The following is a 24,014-nucleotide window of genomic DNA, read 5'->3' as shown; positions in this document are numbered from 1 at the left end:
TTTATGGGCAGATGATTGTAGGTAAAGAATATGATATAACTGCAAAGCAGATGTGAGATACTACAGCATTGTCAATGAGCCAATCATTTTTCTTTTTTTAGCACTAATTTTAGACAACACATATTACTTTATTTTAAACGAATAAAGTTATCCACTTCTAAATTCATTATAATCGTTTTGAGTGAAATATAACACGTCAGAGGTTTTAAACCAAAAAGTTAATAAGACAAAGGCTTCCACTGACGATTTTAATAAAGAAAAAATGTTTTTAATTTTTACATATTTTAAGGGTTGAAAATCTTAGGACGTTACAGTGATACACACTCTTGCTTGTATATATCTAGCCACCAAAAGCTAAATCTAATCTTACATATGTGTTTAGTGTAGTTTGTTTACTATGTTAAAAGGTTTTATCTTGTTTAATATATGGTAAGATTTTAATTTTTGCAATAGTAAAAACCAAGTACTCACAATTAATAAAAATAAAGGCTATAAAGCATTATATTTGAGTCAACTTTTAACATCATGATCCAACAGTTAGATTTTTGCTTTTTAAGTTTAGATCTATATAAATCAATCATGTAGTGTGTTACGGACCACCCAAGATCCATCCAGTGAAGCCACCCCAACATCCGATCTATACGAGATTTCCAACCTTGAGTCCCATTTATGTCGAGATTATGGGAGAGTCCAGCTAGGCTAGGACTCTAAAGGGACGTCCAACCTAGAGTCCCATCTAGGTTGGGACTCCCCTTGTATTCTTTTGCCAATTTGCCCTTTTGTATTATATAAATATGTGTATATAGCTTAAATAATTTTCAATAAAGTATTTTGGCCTCAAAGGTATTTTTCATTCGCTCTATTTCATAATTTTTGTTCCTCAAAGGGAAAGCCCTTTGTCCTACTTATCTTCCATATTTGTTCTCAGTAGCAACCCATTAAGAAGGATCAATATTCTCCTTTTGTTCTGATGCTGACCCTATTTCATGCAAAGCCTAGCCATATCGAGAATGAATTTCTCTTTCTCGGTTGATCTACCTTGAGTCTGGAGGATTTAGGCTGTTTCATGTCCCCTAAGATATTTTTTGTGTCATTCAGATTCAGAGGACAATCTCAACAACTTAGTAGTCATGTGACTAAACTTTTTTCAGTCCACACCAAGTCTATATTCATATTATGATGCATCCTAAACACTTTTGAAAAGGTCTGACCAACCCAGGTGCTTGACAGTTATCATAGGATGTGTTTGCCTTGTGTGTAAGAGCTCCACACATACCCAACCGTATGTGCGCACAACGCTATTGGTACTATTTATCGATATTTACCTCGTTAGTTTTGTGTCTCTCCAGTGAGGGTCAAACCCTTCTTAAATCCAATTTTGATCTGACACTTTGCAGTGTTTGATCCATCACAGTCAGTAGTGATTTAATTGTCATCTATAACTTTGAGATCAGATTCAACATTTTCATATTTTCTAAATCAAACTTGGAATCGTTTGAATCCAACCTATGGTGACTCCGATACGGCCTCCGAAAGTCAAGTTCCATTATGCTTGAATTTTAGGAAGGATCGACACATTCCTGCTTCTTATTTCAATCTTCAAAAATTTATTTTGTCCCTCTAACAATTCCAAAAAAATAAAAAAAAAATCATTGTAGTTAATCCTTGTCCTAAACTGAACATAATTTACAGATCAGAAGAAACATATTTCGATATGCATATATCATCATTTTACCAAAACCTGTTAGACCTAGTGTTTGGATCCTGACGACTTGACAATTTTGAACTTCAAAAAAATCCCCAGGATACTTCTAACTAGAAGACCAAACCTATAGTCAGCCTTAAACCCTAGTTTATAGTAACTCTGAAGGGTCCTCAAATGATGCATGCCCAATATATATTTGGAAAACTCTGCACTGAGTTCCTCGTTTGCGTTAATCAAATTGATGAGATAAAGAATAGGGTGATGACAAACCTTCATCGTCTTCTAGAGTTATTAAGCGAGTTGTTATGCTAGTTGCGTTAACACCATATCACAATCAAGGAGCCCTCTTAAGAGCTCTATAGAAAAGTGAATAAATGCGCTTGAAAGGCCCTTGAGTTGCTGCTAGCGTGAATCAATGATAAATTCAAAACAACAAAATTAGAGATTTTATGGGACATTAGATAAAAACTTCAAAGAGCAGAATCCAAAAGTGCCTCCAACTAGGGCCACCAAAGGAGGTTCCAACTGATCCACCCAAGTCGACTCTCCCTTTCCCTCCTTGTTCTTCCTCTTAGTTAACCTCGAAGGGAGCTGACAAGACCCCAATGTCAACTATTACGAATCTGCCCAACAACTCTGATAACTCCTCCAATGGTGACTACGATCAAAGGATGACCATCACCTGGTTCAGGAATGACCTTCGTTTCCATGACAATAAGGCACTAAGCCCTGCAAACCTAGAGTTTCGGTCGCTCCTCACTGTCTACATATTTGACCCAAGAGACTCTGGGGAGTCAACATCCATCTTTGATAGGACCGACCCAGTGGGAGATTCTTCTCCCTCTCAACAAAGGACGACATAAGAAGAGGAGGACAAGACAATGCTCGACAACCCTCCCACTTGTGATCGTCTATTAGACCTGCACCGAATCATGGAGCACTGACCAAGAGGTGGCCCAAACTAGTTCTGACCTGGTCCTTACTGGTTCTCAGACCCCGAATCAGTTGCCACCGGTTTTGGATTTGGATCCACCTCCTTCTTATTGGACGCAAGGTCGTTGTTCATGGAGTTGAGCATCCATGAAGAGACCATATTATTGCACCTTTATCAGGCAACAATATTTTATGTCAGTGAACTAGGTTTGATAATCATCCCATCGATGAAACCTAATTTATTCTTGGCACTTAAGGTGATACTCATTGCTCGGTTCCACATGGAATAATTGTCTCTAGTGAGTGGCTGAGATACGAGCGAGTTTCTTGTGTTATCAAAATGATGAAGAAAGAACGAATTGCAGATGATTTCGGGTTACTCTGGATCATACATTACAAGTGAATCCATTTGAGGTTGTCATGCATTCACCACTCTCTTTATTTGGATAATCAACAAGCTACATCTTTTCACCGTCAACTTCTCTGGATCAATGTTCAATTGATCCGCATTCTTTGGAGTTTGTCTTTCCTTTGCGACTCTTAGAACTAAAGTGGAACTGAAAGAAACAAAAGTGGACCATACTCAAGGTTGAGCCACGCACCTGATCTGAAGGGGAGCAAAAAAGTCTAGCCAATGCACATATCTGGAGGTTGAGGATAAATGGATGCAACAATGCTCAGAGTTCCCACCTTGAGGGCAAAACATGTTTGAGAGGGGTTAATTGCTACATATCCTTTTCTGCTGTAGGTTCAACCAATCAGATCCGCCCCAGCCAGGACCCACCCAGCTCGAGTCGCTCCCCAGTGAGGACCTGCCTAACCGGAGTCTCGCTCAGTTGGCATAGTGCAAAGGGAGTTTCCCTTTCTCTTAGGACTCCTAGAGAAACCTGCCCAGCATGGAGTTCTACCCAGACTGGAACTCTGGTGGGATGCCCCCTAACATCTTTTGTAGAGTGAGAACTATGTATTTTTATCCTTTTGCCCTCTTATAAATTTATAAATAGATATATCTTGCTTAGAGACTAAGTTTCGTTCTTGGTTCTTATTTTTTTTATGAGAGAACATATTTCTTCCTCGCTCATCATCAACTCGAAGGAAACATTTTTTCTTCCTCCGTTGATGTCGACCCCCCATCTACATCATGCTTTCTTATGTAATTGACTAGGAGAGTCAACTCTCACTCTCTCTCTCTCCCTCCAACGTTGAACGACCCTCCTGCTCATGCACTAAAAAAAAACTCTGATTAGCGACGAAAATTTGTGATGGATTTTTTTTGTCGCAAATTTATGATGGACTAGCGAGAGAAAAATATATGTCGCTAACCTTCAAAATATTTGCGAAATTAACGACAGACATATTTCCGTCGCCAATCTATCGCTAAGTAGCGACAGATTGGCGACAATAATTTTCCGTCTCAAGGTCTATCGTAACTTAGCGACAAATAAGTGACAGAAATATTTTGTCGCAAAATATGTCACTAATTAACGGTGAATTTTGCGATGGAATGAGTCCCTCGCTAATGCCGTCACTAATTTTAGATTGAAACTACACCAAATTAGGGCGCTAAATTCTCCCTCCCTCTCTCTAGTTACAGAGTGGCTGCGCTTCGCCTCCCTCTCCCCCGGGTCGACTCCGTCGTCGTCCGCGTCATCTCTGGCGATGGCAATGACCCCTCCGCCGGCGGCGGCACCAAGCTGGGTGGTTATATGGCGATGGCGAACATGAAGATGGTCATGAAGAAGAACCCCATTAGCTGTATGGCGAACCGGCCGATGACGTCGATGAGAGCGACGATGAACCAGTAGCCGGGGACGGTGGAGCAGAGGGCGATGAGTGTCTGGGCACGGGCGATGCGGAAGACCTCCTCAATGGCGTTCATGGTGGCGGCCTTAGGGATCCACCCGATGGCGGAGAAGATATCCTTCTAGAAGAGGTTCTGGTTGTAGAAGGCGATGTCAAGGAGGAACCAGGTGGAGGTGGTGCCGAGGAGGTGGAGGGCGTGACGCTTCACAAACTGCTGGTTGAAGAGGCCGTAGCTCTGGCTGTTTATGACTGCATCGATCTTGTCTTGCTCGTTCTCGAGCTCGACATTGAGCACCTTCGACATGTCGGCGGCCGCCTGCTTCGTGTTCCTCGCCACCAGCGCCGTGAACCTCGCCGTCTCTGGCATCTGCATCCGCCAGTAGTAGGTGAGCATGGCCGGCAAGGAGCCGAACATCAGAATCATCCTCCAGACGTAGTCTGCCTGGGAGACGTAGTTCTCTCTCTCTCTGCCGATTCTCTTTTTGTGTCTCTTTTGTATTGGAAAGAGGGGGGGGAAGAGGAAGCCCCTTCTAGGGTTTTTAGTGGGTTGCTTCTCCTGCAAGCTTCCCACCAGAGGGTTTTTTTTCTCCTTAAAGCGGAAGTTTTTTCCCTCAGATCTCATCCGCCATAGCCGAGAGGGAGAAGACGACGAGTCGCCATGGCCGGACGGTACGACAGAAACTCGTTCGAAGAGGAGGAAGTGAACCCCTTCTCTGTGAGTCGTCACATTTTTCTTCCTTCAGATCCTTGCTAATTTTGCGTTTTTCCCGCATGTTTTTGCATTTTCTTTCGTCTAAATTAGTTGTCCTAGTTGGTTTCCGGGAAGAAAATAAGGAATCGTGGAGTGGTTCTAACGGAATTCTAGTCTTCTGGTTGTTTTGAATGGCGGAATCGTCCAATTCTGTTGTTTAGTCGTATTTTTTTTGTTAAATGTTAGATTTGCATCTCTCGTAGCGAAATCTATCAGAACCACTCATTATTCTTGTCTTGTACACAGGGAATTGAATGAAATCTATGATATTTTTCATGAGATTTTCCTTCTCAGTTGTTTCGCTTTTGCTACTTACCAAGAAGAACGAGATAAACTTCCAGTATATATGATTCTTTCTTGGTTCTATTCTAAACATGGAATTGAATGGAGTTCATTTCTTTTCTCAAACATTTGTGTAATTTATCAGTTTTTACTGGTTTCCTAATTTATTAATTAGTTTTGATGTTTAACATTATTTGTAGTACGCTGATTTTTTTTATGATTAATTTAACATTAGTTTGATGTTTATTACTTATTTTCATATTATGAATTAAGACATCCTCTCTCTCTCTCTCTTTGTGAGATGTTTGTTTGCTTTTAGTTTATAACAATATTCTCATGGACTGTCTACACTTACCAGAATCCAGGAAGTGTTTCATCCACCATGAGAAGACTTTCACCTCTTCCCCCTGAACCTGCTGATTTCGGAAGTGCGACAGTTGATATTCCTCTTGATACAACAAAGGTATATTGCTGTATTCAGGTTAACATTGATATGCATCCATCCAAATATGAAATTTGTTGCATAAGGTCCAACTGGACTTTCTGAATATGATTTGTTGTCAAACATTTAGGATTTGAAAAGGAAAGAGAAGGAATTGCAAGCTAAAGAGGCGGAATTGAAGAAGCGAGAACAGGTGGGTCTGATGTTATTCATTTTGAAGATTGTATATGTGACCTTGTTGACACATTCACTGATTTTGAGTTAGTCTGGGCCATGTTGTGACCACTTATGGTAACTCTGATCAACTTGATATTGCAAGCTACGAGGTAATTCAATTGTGTTTTGATTTTTCCCTGCTACCATATTTTCAACTCTCTTGATGTAGATAGTAGATAACAGATTTTGAGTGGTTGCTTTCATTTGATTGATGGTTTCTTGCTATTTGAATTAGATGAAACTAATCTCAACATTCAAAGAGAATCCAACTGATGTAACATACTGAATAATGTAAACCTAGTCTGCTATCTTCACTCCTCACAACATAAACTGAATAAGCATCAAATTACATGGTATTTTACTTTCATCCTCATGCTGTTGATATGCTCACAATGCTTTGTCGTATATTGTGATACTAAACAGCAAGCATTATGAGCTATATTAGCAGCAAGGGAGTTTAACATTTTACCTCCATTATAAGTTATGTTTTGTTACAAGTCATAAATATGGGTTCTTCGTTTGTCTAACTTCTTGTTTTTTTAAAGGTTTTGATTAAAAAAGGCCCCAATGGTGTGGTATCCGACACAAGGAAACTTCAAAGTTTAGTTCCTCTTTCTAAGTAGCCATCTGATTTCTGGATAAACTCCAAATGCCTTGAGTTGGAGGCTCTCAACTCCTTCAATTGGTAAATGCTACCTCCAGCGTAGGATTTATGGATTCCAATTTTGGATGCAAAGACAAAGGTGTAAATGCCTCAACTGCATCCTCAATTCATTATATGCCTTCTGAATTCCTTTGTCCCAAACAATCAGTGACCGAGTAGTTTGACTGAATTTCAACCAATTCCTCAATTCTTGCGTCAGTTACCAGCCACCTGACTGAGCCTTATTGATGTTTTGGTCTGCTCATCAATGCTTAATTTTTCTTTTTTGGTTATACAACTTCTGTTATCGAGGGATGGGAAGGTTATGGGCTTCAACCTACAAGCCTTGTGGCAGTCAACCATTGGGCAAGAAATCCATTAGCCAGTGCTCTGTACAAGGGAAGAAAACTTTGCCCTGGTACGCAGACTTGGAGACCTATCCTGTGCTGCATTTCATGGCTGTCTATTGTTAAGTGATTTGATGTTATCTGATAACAGGTATTTTTGAACCACGCCTCACGATTCAACATCCAGAGGCGCCATCCTGATGGAGCTGTTGATATCAGTTAGCTCTGCTTCACATTTTGCATTAGTGAGGTGGTCATGACGATTTACTGTTCATGACATGAACATGGGATTTATGACGGAAAATCATCTTTTCATTTACACTGTTGCAAGATTTTTCAGGTAAACACTAGGTTTTAGGCAGTTGTATATTACTATATATGAACATGCTACAGGTTTTGTGCATGTTGAGCACTCTCAATGTACTTGACACCACACCATTCTTGAAACTCAGTGTTCTTACTAAATTGTTTGTATAGAAACTCATATAGGAAATAGAGAGTCTAGTGTACCCAGTTGATGCTGATGTCTGAAGAAGCTATTCTGGTTACAGAAAGTATCAATCCTTGGACTTATTTCTTTTGTTGTATCAACTATTATGTCTTTGATAGAGAAGGGCTTAATCTTGGTAATAGTAACTAATTTATCGGGCACATTTGCAAGTGGAAAAGTAGACCTCTGGCCCTGGGAAAGTGGTTGAGATTTGTTTCCTCAAGACCAATAATAAAGAGAAATTTCACTGCCCTTGGGAAAGGCGTATGAGGCGCACGCCTCAGGGTTCTCTTTTTTTTTAAAAAATTTTGTGACAGATTAGCGACGGATATTATTCGTCGCTAATATTCAGCGATAAATATTTGATGTTTTGCGACAGATTATATTCCGTCGCAAACTTGCCGACCAAACATTAGCGACAAAATTTATCCGGATATACTCCGTCGCTACGTCGTCGCTACTTAGCGATGGAAATAAGCCATCACTAAGTAGCGACGGACTGACGACATATAAATTCCGTTGCAATTTAGCGAGTAAGATTATGCGACAGATTCTATCCGTTGCTAATTCATCGCTAATCCGTCGCTAAACACGTTAGCGACGAAATTGGCGGCAGATTAGCGACCGATAACGTCTGTCACTAATTATCGTTTTTCTTGTAGTGATGGTGCCCACCTCTCTTTAGATCCATGCCTCATGTTCAACTCGCCGGAATCTGTAGAACTGTCCTCCAATAGAGTTCGGGTTCTAACAAAGTTCTTAATCAATTGCTTTATTGTATCCATTAGGCAAATTTTTTGGTTTTAGTGAATCTGAATGTAGTGTCATTGTTTTGAGAGTGCATATGGTGGTTATGACTTGTGGAGTATTTTAATATATGTGTTTTCCTCTTAGCAATGTGCCCTTTTCTTTCTTGTGGCAATAAATTTGGTAGTATATAAGGAAATATGAGTTTTATGTACTTTTGTATCTTATTAAGCATTGTTTTGTACTTATTAATATTACTATCACTGTTTTATCTGAGAATCTGAGATAGTTACTTCTATTTGAATTTATCTTTTTCTTTTGAGTGACATTTTGTTGTGTTTTGTGACTACTCATTGTGGTTGATGTTTCTCTTTCCCCAGTTTTCCTCTTTACCACTCGATTAATTGGTAGAGATTGTTTATTGAATTGATTTTTGGTGGAAACTTTTGAGATCGAGCATCACCTTGAGAAACTTGGCCAAATATAATCTGAGAATTTGATCTGATGCAAGTATCACAAACAACCAATGTGTTGGTTGCAAAGCAAGATGGTGGTGGTTTAGTGATAACAAGGGCACAACCTTTTTAATTTAATTGAAGAGTTGGACATCTTTACATCCAAGATGGTTACTGTATTAGTGCTGGACATGAAATAATCTGGTCTGAGAAGTCTGCAGCCAGAATATGGAATTTGCTTGACGGTTCCACCTCTCGGGTAAAATTTAGGTATGTCTTTTTACTTGAGGTTACTTATATTGCAGATACCATGACGAAGTTTGCTTCTTTCGAGACCATTGTGGAGATGTGCATGCTATTCCTATTCGGTCTAGGACACTTGCAGAAGAGTGGACCCGGGTTGAACATGAGCAGTTACACACAGAATCGCCAAGGACAGATGCTTAGATTCTTGTTTTCCAGAAGCTTATGAATCTATGCACTTGCATGCATCTCAATTTTGGCCCCTAGGGCCCTTCTTGTAATCCTGAAAGGAGACTGAAATGGGACATGTCCAATGGAGAAATCCCTTCAACCTAAGAGTCACAACTCTTAGACTCTAAACTGTTAAGGCCATTGGGAGAGGGTGCAACCGTTGGATTGGCCTCCCAACAATTGACTTAATGGCCACATCCTTACAATTTCGATACCTAAAGACCAATGTAGCAAAACGTGCAACTGGGTGTTAGCTTTGTTGGTGGTTATGTTGCCGGTGTATTCTGTGTTGTTGTTTCACAACCTGCTGATAATCATGTATCTTTCCTGAACAATGTTAAAGGAGCAACTGTTAGCTTAGTTGTTTATTCTACACGTCTTGATTGCTGGTTATTGATTTATTTATTTTTAATTGAACAATGCCCTCTGGTTCATGCTGCAAGCTTTGAACAAGCTTGGTCTATGGGGTCTATTTACTCGTAGTCTTCCATTAAGTATTGTGATGATTGGAACACTAACTAGTGCCCACTGGGGAATTTATGATGCTTTCAAGGTTTTTATTGGCCTGTAAGTTACTCATTTTTTAGATGTATTTTAGGCTATCTCCGTCGATTGGAGTCACTGTTTAGGGAGGGGAGATGGCGATGGTGTTATAAATGGCCGAATTTCAACATCCTCATGAGGATGCTGCAAAATTCATCGATTTCACTGTTATCATGGCCACTCCCAACAACCACTCCCAAACATAGACTTACTATTTTCTTTCAGTTTTGTTTTTCTTTTCCCTAGTGTCCCTTTGCCTAAACCAAGATGTTATGTGCAGGCCAAACTTCCGACGGTGTTGTTCATGCTGCTGCCTGATGCAGGAGTAGAGCATAAGACTTGGGTCCATAAGGGATCCGTTTTAGATTTTAGATTTTGTTGTGAATCCGTGTTCTTAAATATTAGATCAATATGTCTGATCCATAAGTTTTATCTTTTGGAGAAGATATCTGAACATGTTAAATAATTTGATTGTAATTAAGAATTCTCATCTATAAAAAGACAAAAGATCTAGGAGGTTAAGCAGAATTGATATGAGAATCTCAGTTTCTTTCTTGTTAAGTTTTTAGTTATTTAATTAATTTTTTAGTTTTTTTTTTAAATTTTCATATTTTCCTCTTTTTCTAGATTCTTGAGCGTAAAAATAGCCTAGTGTAGATTTTATCGTAAATCAAACCCTCTCGATTTACATCACTGCCCTTGCCAAAGAACCTACAAAGCTATCTTGACTGCATTTTTCAATACAAATGAAAGAGAAATTTGAGGAGAGTTCATAATTCTAGATTAGCTGACACCATTCTAATAGATGGATCTGTAATTTTTTTATTTTAAAGATAACATTTTTTTTTTGAGTTTGGTGCATGAATTGTTTTGATCCCGTCATTACATAATTAAAGATCGATTAAGCATGGGAACAATGCATCTAGAAGCCTTTGGTCACCTCCTCAATTTCAGAAGGTGGGCCTCTTGGTTAATCCTCCTTGATGGGGGGCAATGTAATTTTTTGCTAAACATACATATAGGTTATGGAAGACTTTATACTTTTGTTTTGATGTTTCTTATACAATTGCCTTGTTCTTTATTTATTTATTTTGTTATAACTAAGGAAAACCTGATGGAAATTGAAACACAAGGATAGAATGAACAGAGCAATTGTGTGGGCTATCTACAGACGTCGTTTAGACTTAATTTGAATACGCTAGGGCAAGTCTTTTGGACAAGATTTTGTTGCTCGATTTGGTGGTTCTCAGCACTTTCCCAACTTTTTATAGACCAGTCTTCAATAAGGAGTCTGGATCGGGTGCAATCACATGGCACAAAATTTGTGCATTAAGCACCTAATTGCCCTCAATCAAGCCTTGGGTCCCACAACTGACAGGCCTGTCCTCGAGATGGAGGGTGAGCAGGTGCTTAATGCACAAATATTTGTGTAATCATATTGCACCTGATCTTTTCACTCAATAAGAGGAATATGAAATGAATGGATTTTCAAAAACATGCAAAACGTGCAACTTTTGAAACGAGTGTAGTAATTTCAAGAATATGGTAAGTTCAAAACGGTTGCATGCAATAGACATAAGAATGAGATGTAAGACTTACATGTGTGAGTTCTCCTCTTAGTCACATAGCATACGTGTGCCATGGATCACACGCATTTCAACATCTCCCACTTGGCCATGAGGGCCGAATGCTTACACCATGATGATTTATGGATCTCTTACTGTTTGCAATTTTACAAAATGATCATGGTGATTGTTCTGACACTGTGCCCATCTTAGTGTCGCTTAATCATGACAGCATATACTTTTCAACATCCATGTCATGAGGTTATCTACACATTCATGACATCCATCATATTCGCCTACATCCCATTAGGCTAATATGCTGAGTAAATGTGTCTTTAGTAACACCTTTTGTCAAATAATCAGGTAACATATCATGAGATGCAAGCTCATAGGCAACTCGCCCTTCCTTACCATATCTTGGATATAATGATATTTTATTTCTCTGTGGATGTTGCATTGTCAATTAAAACTATTGACTTTATTGTCACAATAAATATGAGGTGGCTCGTCGGCTACTTTCTGCTTCAAAGACTGTTATGAAGCAGCTGATCTAGACAACATTCATTGTTACTACACCACAAGCAACATATTAAGCCTCTTGTGTGTATTGGGCAATACAATCTTGCTTCTTACTCATCTAAGAAATAACCTCATCCAAAGAGGAATATATTTCATCTTTGCTCTCAGCAAAGTCAACATCCTATAATTTCAAGCTTATCTGCTTGGTAACATAATTTCAAATCTTTGGTCCCCTTAATTTATCATTATATTCTTTTAACAACTTGCCAATGAGACTAACCGGGTTTACTCTGAAATCTACCAAGTAAACCTACAACAAAACAAATATATGATCTATTTACCATCATTGCATACATCAGGCTTCTCACAACCTGAGCATATAACACATTTAATCTATCTTGTCCATCTCTTAGACAATCACACTTGCTTATTTTGGTACCCTTAACAATGGTTTTTTTTTCTGCTTTACAAATTTTCACTCTATATTTTTCTTGACTTGACACAACATTTTAGTTGTTCTATCTCTAATCATTTGGATACCGAGAATATATAAGATGCATGCATTGCCTATATCTTTCATTTCAAAAGTACTTAACCAAGATTTGGTTTTATTAATCATATTGACATCATTTTCATGTCTTATACATAATACATGGATAAGATGGCAAACTTACTCCTATAGTTCAAAATGTATATAAAGTGGTTATAGTTGTACACCCTGTATCCAAATTGAATTATTGTATTGTGAAAAGTTAGGTACTACAACCGCGAGGACTGCTTAAGACCATACAAGGATTTCTTCAACTTGTATACCTTATTTTCTTTTTCCTGAATTATAAATTCTTTAAGTTAGATGTTTGCATCAGTGTTTTAAAACTCACCGAGTCAACTCGTTGACTCGGCTGACTCGGCTCGGCTCGCCCCTCCAGCGAGTCAACCTGGCAAGGCAAACTCGGTTTGCCAAAACTCGGGCTTGACTCGGCTTGACTCGGACGAGTTTTGAGATGTTTGAAATTTGTTTTTTGAGTTTCAAATTACAGTTTCGAAATATATAAGTACATATATTTTAACAAGGGTTACCCCCAGATTTTGTATAAAAAAGAAAATAAAAATCATTTAATGATAAAAAAGCATTTAAATCCATAGAATAAAATCGCCATGTTGTTCGAACTACTGTTCACCCTGTGTTATCAACTTATTCTAGCAAAATATTTTAAAGAAATGATTCTCACTATATATGGCGGGTCAACTGTGCCTATGGGAAGTCACATTTAGGTTTCATCATCCATTTGTTATGTGAACAAGCATTGTACATATTCAAATATTAGTAGTCTTTTTATAGTTGTGCCATTAATATATTTCCTGCATAGTTTTATACATGAGAAAATTGCTTATTTATGTTGATATTGGGCATTCTGTAAACTTTCAATATGCACATATATCCCTGTTTTACATTTATGAATTTGTTAGAGAGGGAATTAAAACTTTTAAAACAAGCTAATATATATGATTGGCCATTTTAGGAACCGTAGGTAGTAGCAGACTGAACTCATGGTGACCAAATCCTCTAATTCAAGTCATGAATTAGTCAAAGTGCTTGTATAGATATCAAATTCAATTATTCAAGCAAACCTCTATAACTCTTTGCAGTTGTTTTTATATTCTTACAGACGTTTAGAGACTATGTTTACTCAAAAACATAGTTTCAGACAAATTATATATTGTTTTTCTTTTAAAATCAAAAGTTAACAAAACCCGGTCCGAGTCACCGAGTTTACCTGCCGAGTCATGAGTCAATAAAGAACGAGTCGAGTTTCGAGTCACGGGTTTTAAAACCTTGGTTTGCATATGATTTCTTTTAATTCTCCATGCAAAAATGTAGTCTTTACATCCATCTTTATGAATTGTAGATTAAAATATGACACAAATGCAAGTAAATTTCTTTTTGAAGCAAATATTGCAATGAGAGTATGTATATGAATAATAGACTCCCTCTATCCGAGAGAATCTCTTGTCTACCAACCCAACCTTAAATTTGTCAATAGATTCATCTGCTTTGAATTTCTTTTTAATGATGTATTTACATCCTATTGCCTTTGTATATGTTGGTAAATCTGTCAATTCTTGGACATTGTTATTTTCAATAGATTTTATCTCATTATTCATGGATTCTAACCATTCTTTTGATTCAAAGGAGTTCATTTATTTAGAATCACTCAGAAGATCATCTAACACAGTAGTGGATAATCATTTATCTATTTCCTCAGCAAGATAAACATCGTAGTCATCCAAGTAAGTCGGATGAGCTCTCGACCTTTTTTGACCATCCAACATAGGATGTGTAGGTTTCTCAATCATGACTTCTGGTTCATTAGATTCTGATGCATTTGATGGCTTAGTAAACTAATTATATGGTTCAGGATCATTATAATAGGATCTTCTATGTTCGATGGAGTTTCTAATTCTCTAAGGTACTTTATGAAGACAATGTCTCCACTTTCTATTTAACAATTGTCTTTATGTTAAATCTGTAGCCTTTTGATTTTTTTGAATAACCTATAAAGTTGCACTTAATGTTCTTGTCATCTAACTTCTCAAATGACCATATACATGCACATAAGCTATACAACCAATACCTTGAGATATATGTGGTTACTTCTAAAGCTTTGGTTGGAACTCTGTTGAGAATGTACATAGTTGTACTTAGTTCTTTAGCCCAAAAGATTTTTGAAGGAAAGCATGAGTCATCAAAGATCTTGTCATATCAAAGACTGTCATGTTGCATCTTTCTGCAACACCATTTTGCTGAGGAGTGTAAGACATTGTAGTCTATTTTTTTATTTTATAATGTACACAAAAAACTTTAAATTTATCTGAGTTATATTCACCTTCTCTATCGGTTCTTAATATTTTAATGTTTTTACCCGAGAGGTATGCAACTTTTTTTTGTATTCAATAAATTTATCTAAAACTTTTGATTTCCTAGATATAAAATAGACATATCTAACTTTAAAGACATCATCTATAAAGGTAATGAATCTCGTTATTTTTAATTTTTTTAATATGTCACAATATAAGATGCAATTTATATGAATCTAACATGCATGTTTGTCATAAGAAGATGCAAACACATTATTATTGAGATCAACCATAAATAGTACATGCTCAGGTACAAAGGTACCATTAAACAAGACACACCCATGCTTTCCAATGGTTACTCAACACATCATAACCTTTTTTTACCAAAAAACATTGCTCCTCATAGATGGCACAAAAATACATCAAATAGTATGACATCAAAATCAATAATGTAGAGTTTGTAAGTTTCAATACCTAGTATATTGCAATAAGTATTATTACCCATGTAAATTTTGTGGTCCTCTGTGTTGCAGTCTTTCATATCAATTATTCCATCCTTGGATTTGTAGATGTGTTGATCTATAGTCAATCCACCATCCTTCAACATCTCCATCAACGATGAAGCATTCTATGACCGCATAAGATATTTTCTTTTGGGATGCATTTTCATGATTAGATTGATCACGCTGATCCAAACAGTTGGCCTTAAAATATTCTGGCTTGCTACATTTAAAACAATTGCCTTCACAACATGTGGTTATTGAGGTCCGTGAGCTTTGTTTGGCTGAGCTATACGCTTAGGTTTGTTGCTTTTGTTATTTTGGAACTTATTCTTATGAGAGAATTTTTGAATTTTGCCCTTGTATTTGTTGAAAGGTTTGCCACTAAGTTCTCCTTAATCATGGGCCATTAGAAGTTCAGTCTTGGATTCTCTCATGCTTTCTTGTTCCAATGCTAACTTTAAGTGTTGGGTTGGGTACCGGGTCCGCCCATGATGGGCGAGATCCGGACCCGGCCCACCATTTGAGGAGGGGACGGACGGTTTTGGAAACCACCCACTCCCCATTTACTGAAGCTCTCTCATTTGGGCGAAAACAGAGAAGAAAGAAAATATACAGGAAGACAAAAAAGGCTGTTTTTTTCTTTTTGGGAGTGTGCTTAAGGGAAAGAGAAAGCACTGTGTACGCTGGTACACAGTGGGTTACAGTGCATTGTGTCTTTGAGAGAGAGAAATCTCAATAAAGAGATTTGTGCACAGAGAAAAGAAACAGTAAGAAGAAGAGGATAGTGCGTTTTGTGGTGAATCAACGTGATTAGCATTTGGACTCGTGGAATCATCATTCTCTCCAAGTGAGAGCACACATCCGTTGAGCAAAAGCGAGCATCATCCATTCGCTGTTTTTCCTCTTCCGCAACAACGTGAAAGGTATGTTTTAGTATCTCTTCATTAAGTGTAGGTCCAACAAGCAAATTGGGACGAGACTCCGCCGAAGTGTAGTTGCCACTATTTTCCAATAGGGTGGAAGACAATTCAATATAGTGAAAATCTGTATCCTATCTGGAATGTTGTTTTCAATAACAACTAAATCTTTAGCCATGACAAAATCTTGTTAACATGTTCACCCACATCGTCTCCTTTCATTTTGAAAGAATTATACTGTTAAAAGAGTAACTGGATATCAGTATATAAGGTAATATCCTATTTTTCTTTTATAGCAATTATCATTTCTCTTGTAGTCTTATAGTCTTCAAAGACCCTAATCAAGTCATATTTCTTGAACACATTGCGTTTCTAGCGGATGAATAGTATCCAATAAACTTATTATTTGTAATTGGAGGATTGTTTTCAAGAACATATGATATCCTTTCATCTATTAAAATGTAACCAATCTTACACCTCCACGTGTTAAAATTTGTCCCATCTAGTTTTGTGGTTTTGGCTAGTTTAGTTGCTACAACCTTCACTCCCACCATATTGAAATTAAATCACTGTGTGAAAAATATCAACAAAGATAAAATATATAAGTAGTGTTGGTATCTAAAAGTGATGGTCAACTGCATAAATCAAGGAAATAACAGAACATACAAGTATAATAATGAAAGTCCCAACGATTCTAACTACTTTTGAATCATTTCAAATGGTTTTAAATTCTTTTCATGCAAATATATAAATTCCGATAGCTTTTCTGCAAATCCAGAGAATTCTGATCGGTTATATTCAATTGCAGAAAAAATTTGGTGGCTATCTTGTAATACCAAAAATTTAAAACCACTATCTGTAATATCAGAATGTTTGAACTATTACTCTGTAAATTCAAACCCACAAAGCACTGATATCCAAAAAATAAAACACAATTTAGAATGCAAATAAAGAAACTGATTTCCACTTTTTTTTTGTTTTTTAGGAAGCTTTTGTCATTAATCTAAAACAACAAAGATTCAAACTACTGATATGTAAAAGCAAAGTAATCAAACCACTACAATGTAAATGGAGATACTCTGAGGTGTTGCTGACTGAGGGATTGTCGGGAAATGTATATGCATTCAAACCAAGAACGGACAAGGGTGGCAATCAAGCTACGACACTAATGAAAAAAATGTTGTGTTATCTTCTCACTACTAACAAAAGCACACTTTATGATGAAGATGCACAATGATTGAGGCTGTTGGGTTCCTGTGACCTTGGTGATATAAGCTTCATGTCCACAGAAGAGAAAGAAATTGAGATTTTGGTTGACGGTCTGCTTTAAGAGGGATTTCTTCTATTCAATTATCTAGCTCATTTTTGCATAGATAAGGGCTTGATATATTTATCCTTCTCTGGATAGCCGGCTACCAACCATAATGGTATTAGATTTTTAGAATCTAATGAGTTGTGGGCCAACTACTATTGTATTACCACTATAAGAAAAATGTGGATTAACGATGAACATTTACGATGAATTTTTTTCGTCGCAAATGTGCGATGGATTAGCAAGAGAAAAGTATTCGTCGCTAACATTTAAAATATTTGCAAAATTAGCGACGAAAATATCTTCCTCGTAATTCCGTCGCTAATGAGCGACAGATTAATGACGGAATTTTTTCGTCGCCAAACACTACAAGAAAAATGCTAATTAGCGAGAGAATTATTTTCTCGCTAATTCCATCACTAATTTTCGATTTAAACCGTCTTATCTAAAGCGCAAAATTTTTCCGCTCTCCCTGTTCGAAATTTAAACTGACGACTTCTCGAACGATGACGACATCATGGTGGAGGAACGCGAGGAAGAAGAGGAGTCGGAGTCGCCCGCCGACGCTGGAGGACCAGGTTGGCCCGACCTCTCCGGTTCGGTAAGTCATTTTCTTTTCCGAGCATGACTTTCCGTTCATGACCTAACGATTCTGTTGAGGGTTATGGTTTCAGGTCAACGGACAAGCGAGGGAACCAGGTCGGGAGGGCGCCAGAGAGCGCGCCGGTTCAGAGGTGCAACCACTGCATTGTGCAGAACACCCTGCAGTGGCAAGCCGGGCCGGAGGTCGAGAGGGCGTTGGTGAGCGCGCATGAGAGTGCACCGGTTCGGAGGTGCACTCTCCTGCGTTGTGCAGAAGACCCCACAATAGCGGGCCGAGATGAAAAATCAGGAAACCAGGTCAGGAGAGCGCTGGAGAGCGCACCCGAGAGCATGCCAGTTTTGTGCAAAAGATCCCGCAATGGCGGGCTGGGCCGCTCGGGTGCAACACATGTGTGGTGCAGTACAAGTCTAGCCTATTGATGCCGGAATACTGCCCGGCAGAGAGTAATTTTTTTTTTAAAAATTTAGCGACGAATTAGCGATGAATAATATTCATCGCTAATTTAAAATGACGACGAACTCGCGATGGATATTATCCGTCGCTAATTTAAAATAGCGACGTACTCACGACATATCATGTTCGTCACTAATCTGTCGCAACTTAGCGATGGAAGTAGCAACATATAAGTTCTATCGCTAATTAGCGATCAAGATTATGCGACAGACGTTATCTATCGTTAATCCGTCGCTAAACTGTTTAGCGACGGATTAGAAATGAATTAACGATAGATAGCATCCGTCACTAATCCACATTTTTCTTGTAGTGTAATGACCTACTATTCTTACTCTGGATCATTATACTTAGATTCATATTCTAGATCCAATATCTGAATTTAACTTTGGATTCAATACTTAGATTCACCATAAGAGTTATGTGTTTCCTGCATAAGACCCAAAAATACCCACGGAAGGAACCCATTGTTTAAAGTGCAGTTTAATTTTTTTAAATAAATTTTTTTTGGCTCGAGCAGAGTCAGTCTAAGCTCGGCACATAGCATACGTGAGACATGGCTCCCATGTATGCCAACAAAACCCTCACTGAGTGTGACTTAATGGGCCCACCTCCCTGTGAGGTAAAACTTTGGGTTGAGGACACAATCAGCCAACCTCACCGTACTTGTTGATCCCATGAGCGTAGGGGTGGCAAACGTGTCGGGTTGGCGGGTCGACCCGACGGGTTGGCGGGTCAGCATACCTCAACTCGAACCCGACCCGTTTATTAAACGGGTCGGCTGTGGCAAACACGAACCTGACCCGTTTAATAAACGGGTAACTCGACACGACCCGCCAACCCATTTAATAAATGGGTTGGGTCGGGTAAACGGGTTCTCAGGTTGGGGGGTCAGGTTGGTGGGTCGGGTTGACGGGTTGTCGGGTCGACGGGTTGGCGGGTTGACGGGTTGACCCACCCACCTAACCCGTTTATTAAACGGGTCAGTCGGGTTGGCATACCCCTAACCCGAACCCGACCTGTTTAATAAACGGGCTACGCGGGTCGACCCGTTTATTAAACGGGTTGGCTTAAGCCCAACCCGAACCCGCCTAAGAGGCGGGTTGGCGGGTCGTGTCAGGTTTTGCCACCCTTACATGAGCGTGTTGATATTTTATAAGATAGACGCAAGTTTTTTGAAAATGCATTTGAATACCGAGCTCATTAGGTACTGGGCCAAAACCCGGCCCATTATATATGTGGGCCAGTTTGATGGGATTGAGTTATTTATTATTTTTTTAATAATAAAATATTTTTAAAAATTAACTATTGCATAATAACTTAGAAACTATTATTATTTACTAATTAGTTGCATTAATTTTATGAAAACTAAAAAGATAATTAGTTGGATACACGAGAAGTTGAGAACTTATTAATTATTACTGCTTAGAAATGAAATTGGCTTAGGCCAGGCTGGATCCGACCTACTTCACATTTGGCCCGTTAGCCAATGGACCAAGTCATGGGCTGCTCTTCAAACCCAAGCTTGTTAAGAACCGGGTCAAAACCCAGCGTGTTAGTAAACGGGCCGAGCCATCTTTCGTGCCACGCCACACTTAAAGCCAAGCGGGCCCAGCTCTAAACGGGCCCGGGCGTGGGCCTGGCCCGATGCCCACTCCTATCAGATAGAGACCTGAAGTTGTTCTCACGGTCAAGACCGACTCATTGTCCAAGTTGAGTCTCGCTTCATGTGGAAGTGGAATCCGGTTCTTCTCGTGGTGGCTCGTGGTTGGCGGCATATTCAAATCTCTCTCTCTCTCTCTCTCGAATTTCACAGCTCAAATTCCTTCTCGTTTGAGTCTTTGTATCTGCAAACGCAAAATTCTCATCGATCCATCTTTCGGTTTCTCGTTGGAACCAAATGACTCCGTTTTCTACGAATTCCTACTCCATGATCGCCGTTTCACTCTGGGAGGAGGAACTCTCCGAGGAAGCAGCGGCTGTCTTGGAGACTCGATCCGTATTGCCCGTTGACCCTCGGTCTTAGTCGTGAATCATGATGAATCTAATCCGTATGATAAACTGGAGATGGGTGCGTGCTTCCGATTGCAGGAGACTTTGTGGAATGACCACTCTTGCGGTTCAGTCGGAGGCGGCAATTTGGCGAGTTTCCGGCGAGGTGGTTGACTCGAATGTCTTGGATTCTTTTGCGTATACCTGGCACCTGCAGGATTGCATCTCTGCGAATTGTCTGATAGGAGGTAAGGCGATTCATGGGCATGTTTTGAAGAGTGGGGGATGCGTGGACTTGTTCGCGTGGAACACCATTGTCAGCATGTATGCGAAATGCGAGAGTTTAGAGGATGCCCGCCAAGCGTTTGATGAAATGCCTGAGAGAAATACCGTCTCATGGGTTGCCTTGATTCAGGGGCATGCTCAGGGTGGTGACTTCGTGCTGGCGTGGTTGCTCTTTTTGAGGCTTTTTAGAGAGGGGCATGAACTTAACGCATTTGCTTTCACAACAGTTCTAAAGGTCTTGGTGAGTTTGGAGATTGTTGAGGCTGGTTGCTGCATCCATGGACTCGTTGTTAGGCTTGGTTTTGAGGATCATGCTTTTGTGGGGAGCACTCTGATTGAGCTTTACTCTGAATGCAGATTCGTGCAGGAAGCTAGGAAAGTGTTTGATGGGATCCTCGAGAAGGACTTGGTTTCATGGACAGGGATGATTGATGCCTATGCTCAGAATGGCTGTGGAGAGCGGGCGCTTGGACTATTTTATCAAATGAGGAGTGTGGGCTTGAAGCCAAACCATTTTACTTTTTCTGGTTTAATTAAGGCATGTGCTTGCTTAGAGGGAGTAGAATTAGGTAGGACCATTCATGGTTATGTTATTAAAACAAATTTCGAGTTGGATTTTTTTGTCGGCAGTGCTCTTCTTGATATGTATGCTGTGTGTGGAGAGTTGGAGGATGCTAGGTTGGTTTTTGAAGTGTTACCACACAGTAGTGTAGTTGTATGGAGCTACATGATAGCCCGCTATGCTCAGCTTAATCAGAGTGAAGAGGCATTGATGCTCTTCTGTCGCATGCAGAAAGCTTTGGTTTCTGCCAACCAATTCACTTATTCCAGTGTTCTTCAAGCTTGTTCAAATATGACAGCTTTAGGATTGGGCAAGCAAGTGCATTGCCACATCCAGAAAGCGGGGTATGATTCTAGTGTGTTTGCTTCTAATGCTCTTATGGATGTCTATGTAAAGTGTGGTGAAATGGAGGATGCACTTCGGATATTTGGTAATCTGCACCTTAGAAATGATGTTTCGTGGAACACAATCATTGTTGGATACGTGCAGTTAGGCCATGGGGAAGAGGCCTTGAAGCTCTTTAGCCAGATGCTTGGCTTTCATGTGCAAATGACTGAAGTTACTCTTTCTAGTGTTCTTCGTGCTTGTGCAAGTTTGGCAGCTATGGAACATGGGACTCAAATTCACTCTTTAGCTGTCAAGACTGTTTATGACTGTGATGTGGTGGTTGGCAATGCATTGATTGACATGTATGCCAAATGTGGCAGCATAAAGGATGCACATAAGGTGTTTCATATCATGAGTGAACATGACCTAATCTCATGGAATGCTTTGATAACAGGATACTCATTACATGGTTTAGGACAAGATGCTTTGAAGCTTTTTGAAGCAATGTTGAATTCTGACTTGAAACCCAATGGTGTAACATTTGTTGCTGTCCTCTCTGCCTGCAGCAATATGGGTCTTGTAAAACAAGGGCTTTCCTATTTTAGGTCCATGGCTAAAGAGCATGGAATAATACCGGGGATGGAGCACCACACTTGTATGGTCACACTTTTGGGACGCTCTGGTCATCTTAGTGAAGCCATGAAGTTTATCGAGGAGATGCCCGTAAAACCTGATGTCATGGTCTGGCGAGCTATGCTTGGTGCTTGCATAATTTATAATGAGATAGAGTTTGGAAAGGTATCTGCACATCATGTTCTTGAATTGGAACCACAAGATCACTCCACCTATGTGCTACTGTCAAATATGTATGCTGCTGCTGGGAGACAGAAAGATGCAGCTGGCATTAGGAAGTCCATGAGAGAAAAAGGGCTGAAAAAAGAACCTGGCCTTAGTTGGATAGAGATTCAGGGTAAAGTACACTCTTTTGCTGCAGGAGATTCATCTCATTCTCTGATGAAGGAAATCAATATAATTCTAGAATGGTTGAAAAAGGAATTGCATAGAATTGGCTATGTCCCTGACAGAAATGTTGTTTTGCGTGATGTGAAGGAAGACCAAAAGGAACGATTGCTTTGGGTCCATAGTGAAAGACTTGCAATTGCATTGGGACTTATTAGCTTGCCTACTGTAAGCCCTATTCGCATCATCAAGAATCTACGTGTATGTTCCGATTGCCATACTGCAATCAAATTGATCTCTAGGGTTGTTGATCGTGAAATTATTGTAAGGGATATGAATCGCTTCCACCATTTCAACAACGGAATTTGCTCATGTGGTGATTATTGGTGATGCTTGGCAAATGCATTTTCTATTTCTGGATCACTTACAGCCACCCAACAGCAAGCTGAATCAGGAAATTTTTGGATGATAAACTTTCAGGTAAGCAATAAATTTTCTCTCAATCAATTCTTATTTTTTTCCGTAGGTATTTCTTTTTTAAATTTTCAATTTGTTTCTTTCTGTTACTAGATTGATTTTTTCTTTGTACAGGAATATGCTGTAGAAGCTCATAAGGATCTGTTTCCAAGGCACATTTAGACAGCATTTTCTTCTGAATCACATCCTTTGGTACTGCAGCAGCACTCTTGGCATAAAGTTTGCAGCCCAAGTTCTATAACAGTCAGTCGGGTGCGTAAGCTGCATACAAATTGTTTTCATTCAGAATAGACCGGCGATCTCCAAATTTATGGTGGTGCACCTACTCCATAGTTCCATTTCCGTTTACGGCATATCCAACTGCAGTACCTGATCAGCATATTAACATCTTGGTAGTGTTTAATTTTCAACCCTAACATGGTATATATTTCTTGTGGTTTAGTGTTATTCTTTAAAATTTTACCGCTTGATGTTGCATGTCCATCTGATACTCCGATACCCTGGGGATATGTTTGCCTTAGAGGTGGCATGTGGGACTCTAGTGCATTTCTTATCTAGAATTGTCTTTTGAAAACAATCTGCTCCCATAAAATTAGTTCACTAAAAGGTTTTTTAGTATTTTAGTATGAAACAAGAAGATGATTGATGTTTATATGTTCCTGAAACAATTCAGTTGCATAGCACATAGATATGTGAAACATGAGAAAAGTACTGATACAAATAATCTGATCTATTCCATGGAAGCAGGATTTAAATAGTGTCCTTTTCAGATGGTTGCCTCCAGAAGCAATTTTCTGATTTCCTATACTTCTGCAGGATATTATGACCGACACAACTTGAGCTCTAATATG

At 39.1% G+C, this 24,014-nt stretch overlaps 1 protein-coding gene and 2 pseudogenes across 2 annotated transcripts; 2 read left to right on the top strand and 1 right to left on the bottom strand.

Annotated features, from left to right (window-relative positions):
- Positions 1–4,340: 4,340 nt before the first annotated feature.
- On the bottom strand, positions 4,341–5,063 carry LOC149851505 (low affinity inorganic phosphate transporter 2-like; annotated as a pseudogene).
- Positions 5,055–6,181, top strand: LOC149851504 (secretory carrier-associated membrane protein 5 pseudogene; annotated as a pseudogene). Its single transcript, XR_016432335.1, has 3 exons — positions 5,055–5,156; positions 5,833–5,937; positions 6,047–6,181. The product of XR_016432335.1 is annotated as a secretory carrier-associated membrane protein 5 pseudogene (transcript).
- Positions 6,182–18,012: 11,831 nt separating this feature from the next.
- LOC149851503 (Tetratricopeptide repeat (TPR)-like superfamily protein) lies at positions 18,013–23,639 on the top strand. The gene is made up of 4 exons (XM_090008578.1): positions 18,013–18,107; positions 18,181–18,307; positions 20,686–23,166; positions 23,278–23,639. Exons 1-3 carry the CDS (start codon positions 18,013–18,015, stop codon positions 23,074–23,076), a joined length of 2,613 nt encoding a protein of 870 aa, XP_089864704.1. The 3' UTR covers positions 23,077–23,166; positions 23,278–23,639.
- Positions 23,640–24,014: the final 375 nt, after the last annotated feature.

The sequence above is a fragment of the Nuphar pumila genome, chromosome 1 (genome assembly GCF_984573655.1).
Source record: "Nuphar pumila chromosome 1, dmNupPumi1.hap1.1, whole genome shotgun sequence".
In the NCBI taxonomy this organism is placed as follows: domain Eukaryota; kingdom Viridiplantae; phylum Streptophyta; class Magnoliopsida; order Nymphaeales; family Nymphaeaceae; genus Nuphar; species Nuphar pumila.
The sequence above is the reverse complement of the archived record's forward strand: the minus strand, read 5'-3'. Positions and strand labels throughout refer to the sequence as shown.

Excerpts from the sequence above, each read along its gene's own strand:
- LOC149851503 (XM_090008578.1), top strand. The coding sequence starts at position 18,013 with ATGACGACATCATGGTGGAGGAACGCGAGGAAGAAGAGGAGTCGGAGT. Across the intron at positions 18,108-18,180 it reads GGCCCGACCTCTCCGGTTCG|GTCAACGGACAAGCGAGGGA; the intron begins GTAAGTCATTTT and ends TTATGGTTTCAG. Across the intron at positions 18,308-20,685 it reads CGGAGGTCGAGAGGGCGTTG|TCGGAGGCGGCAATTTGGCG; the intron begins GTGAGCGCGCAT and ends CTTGCGGTTCAG.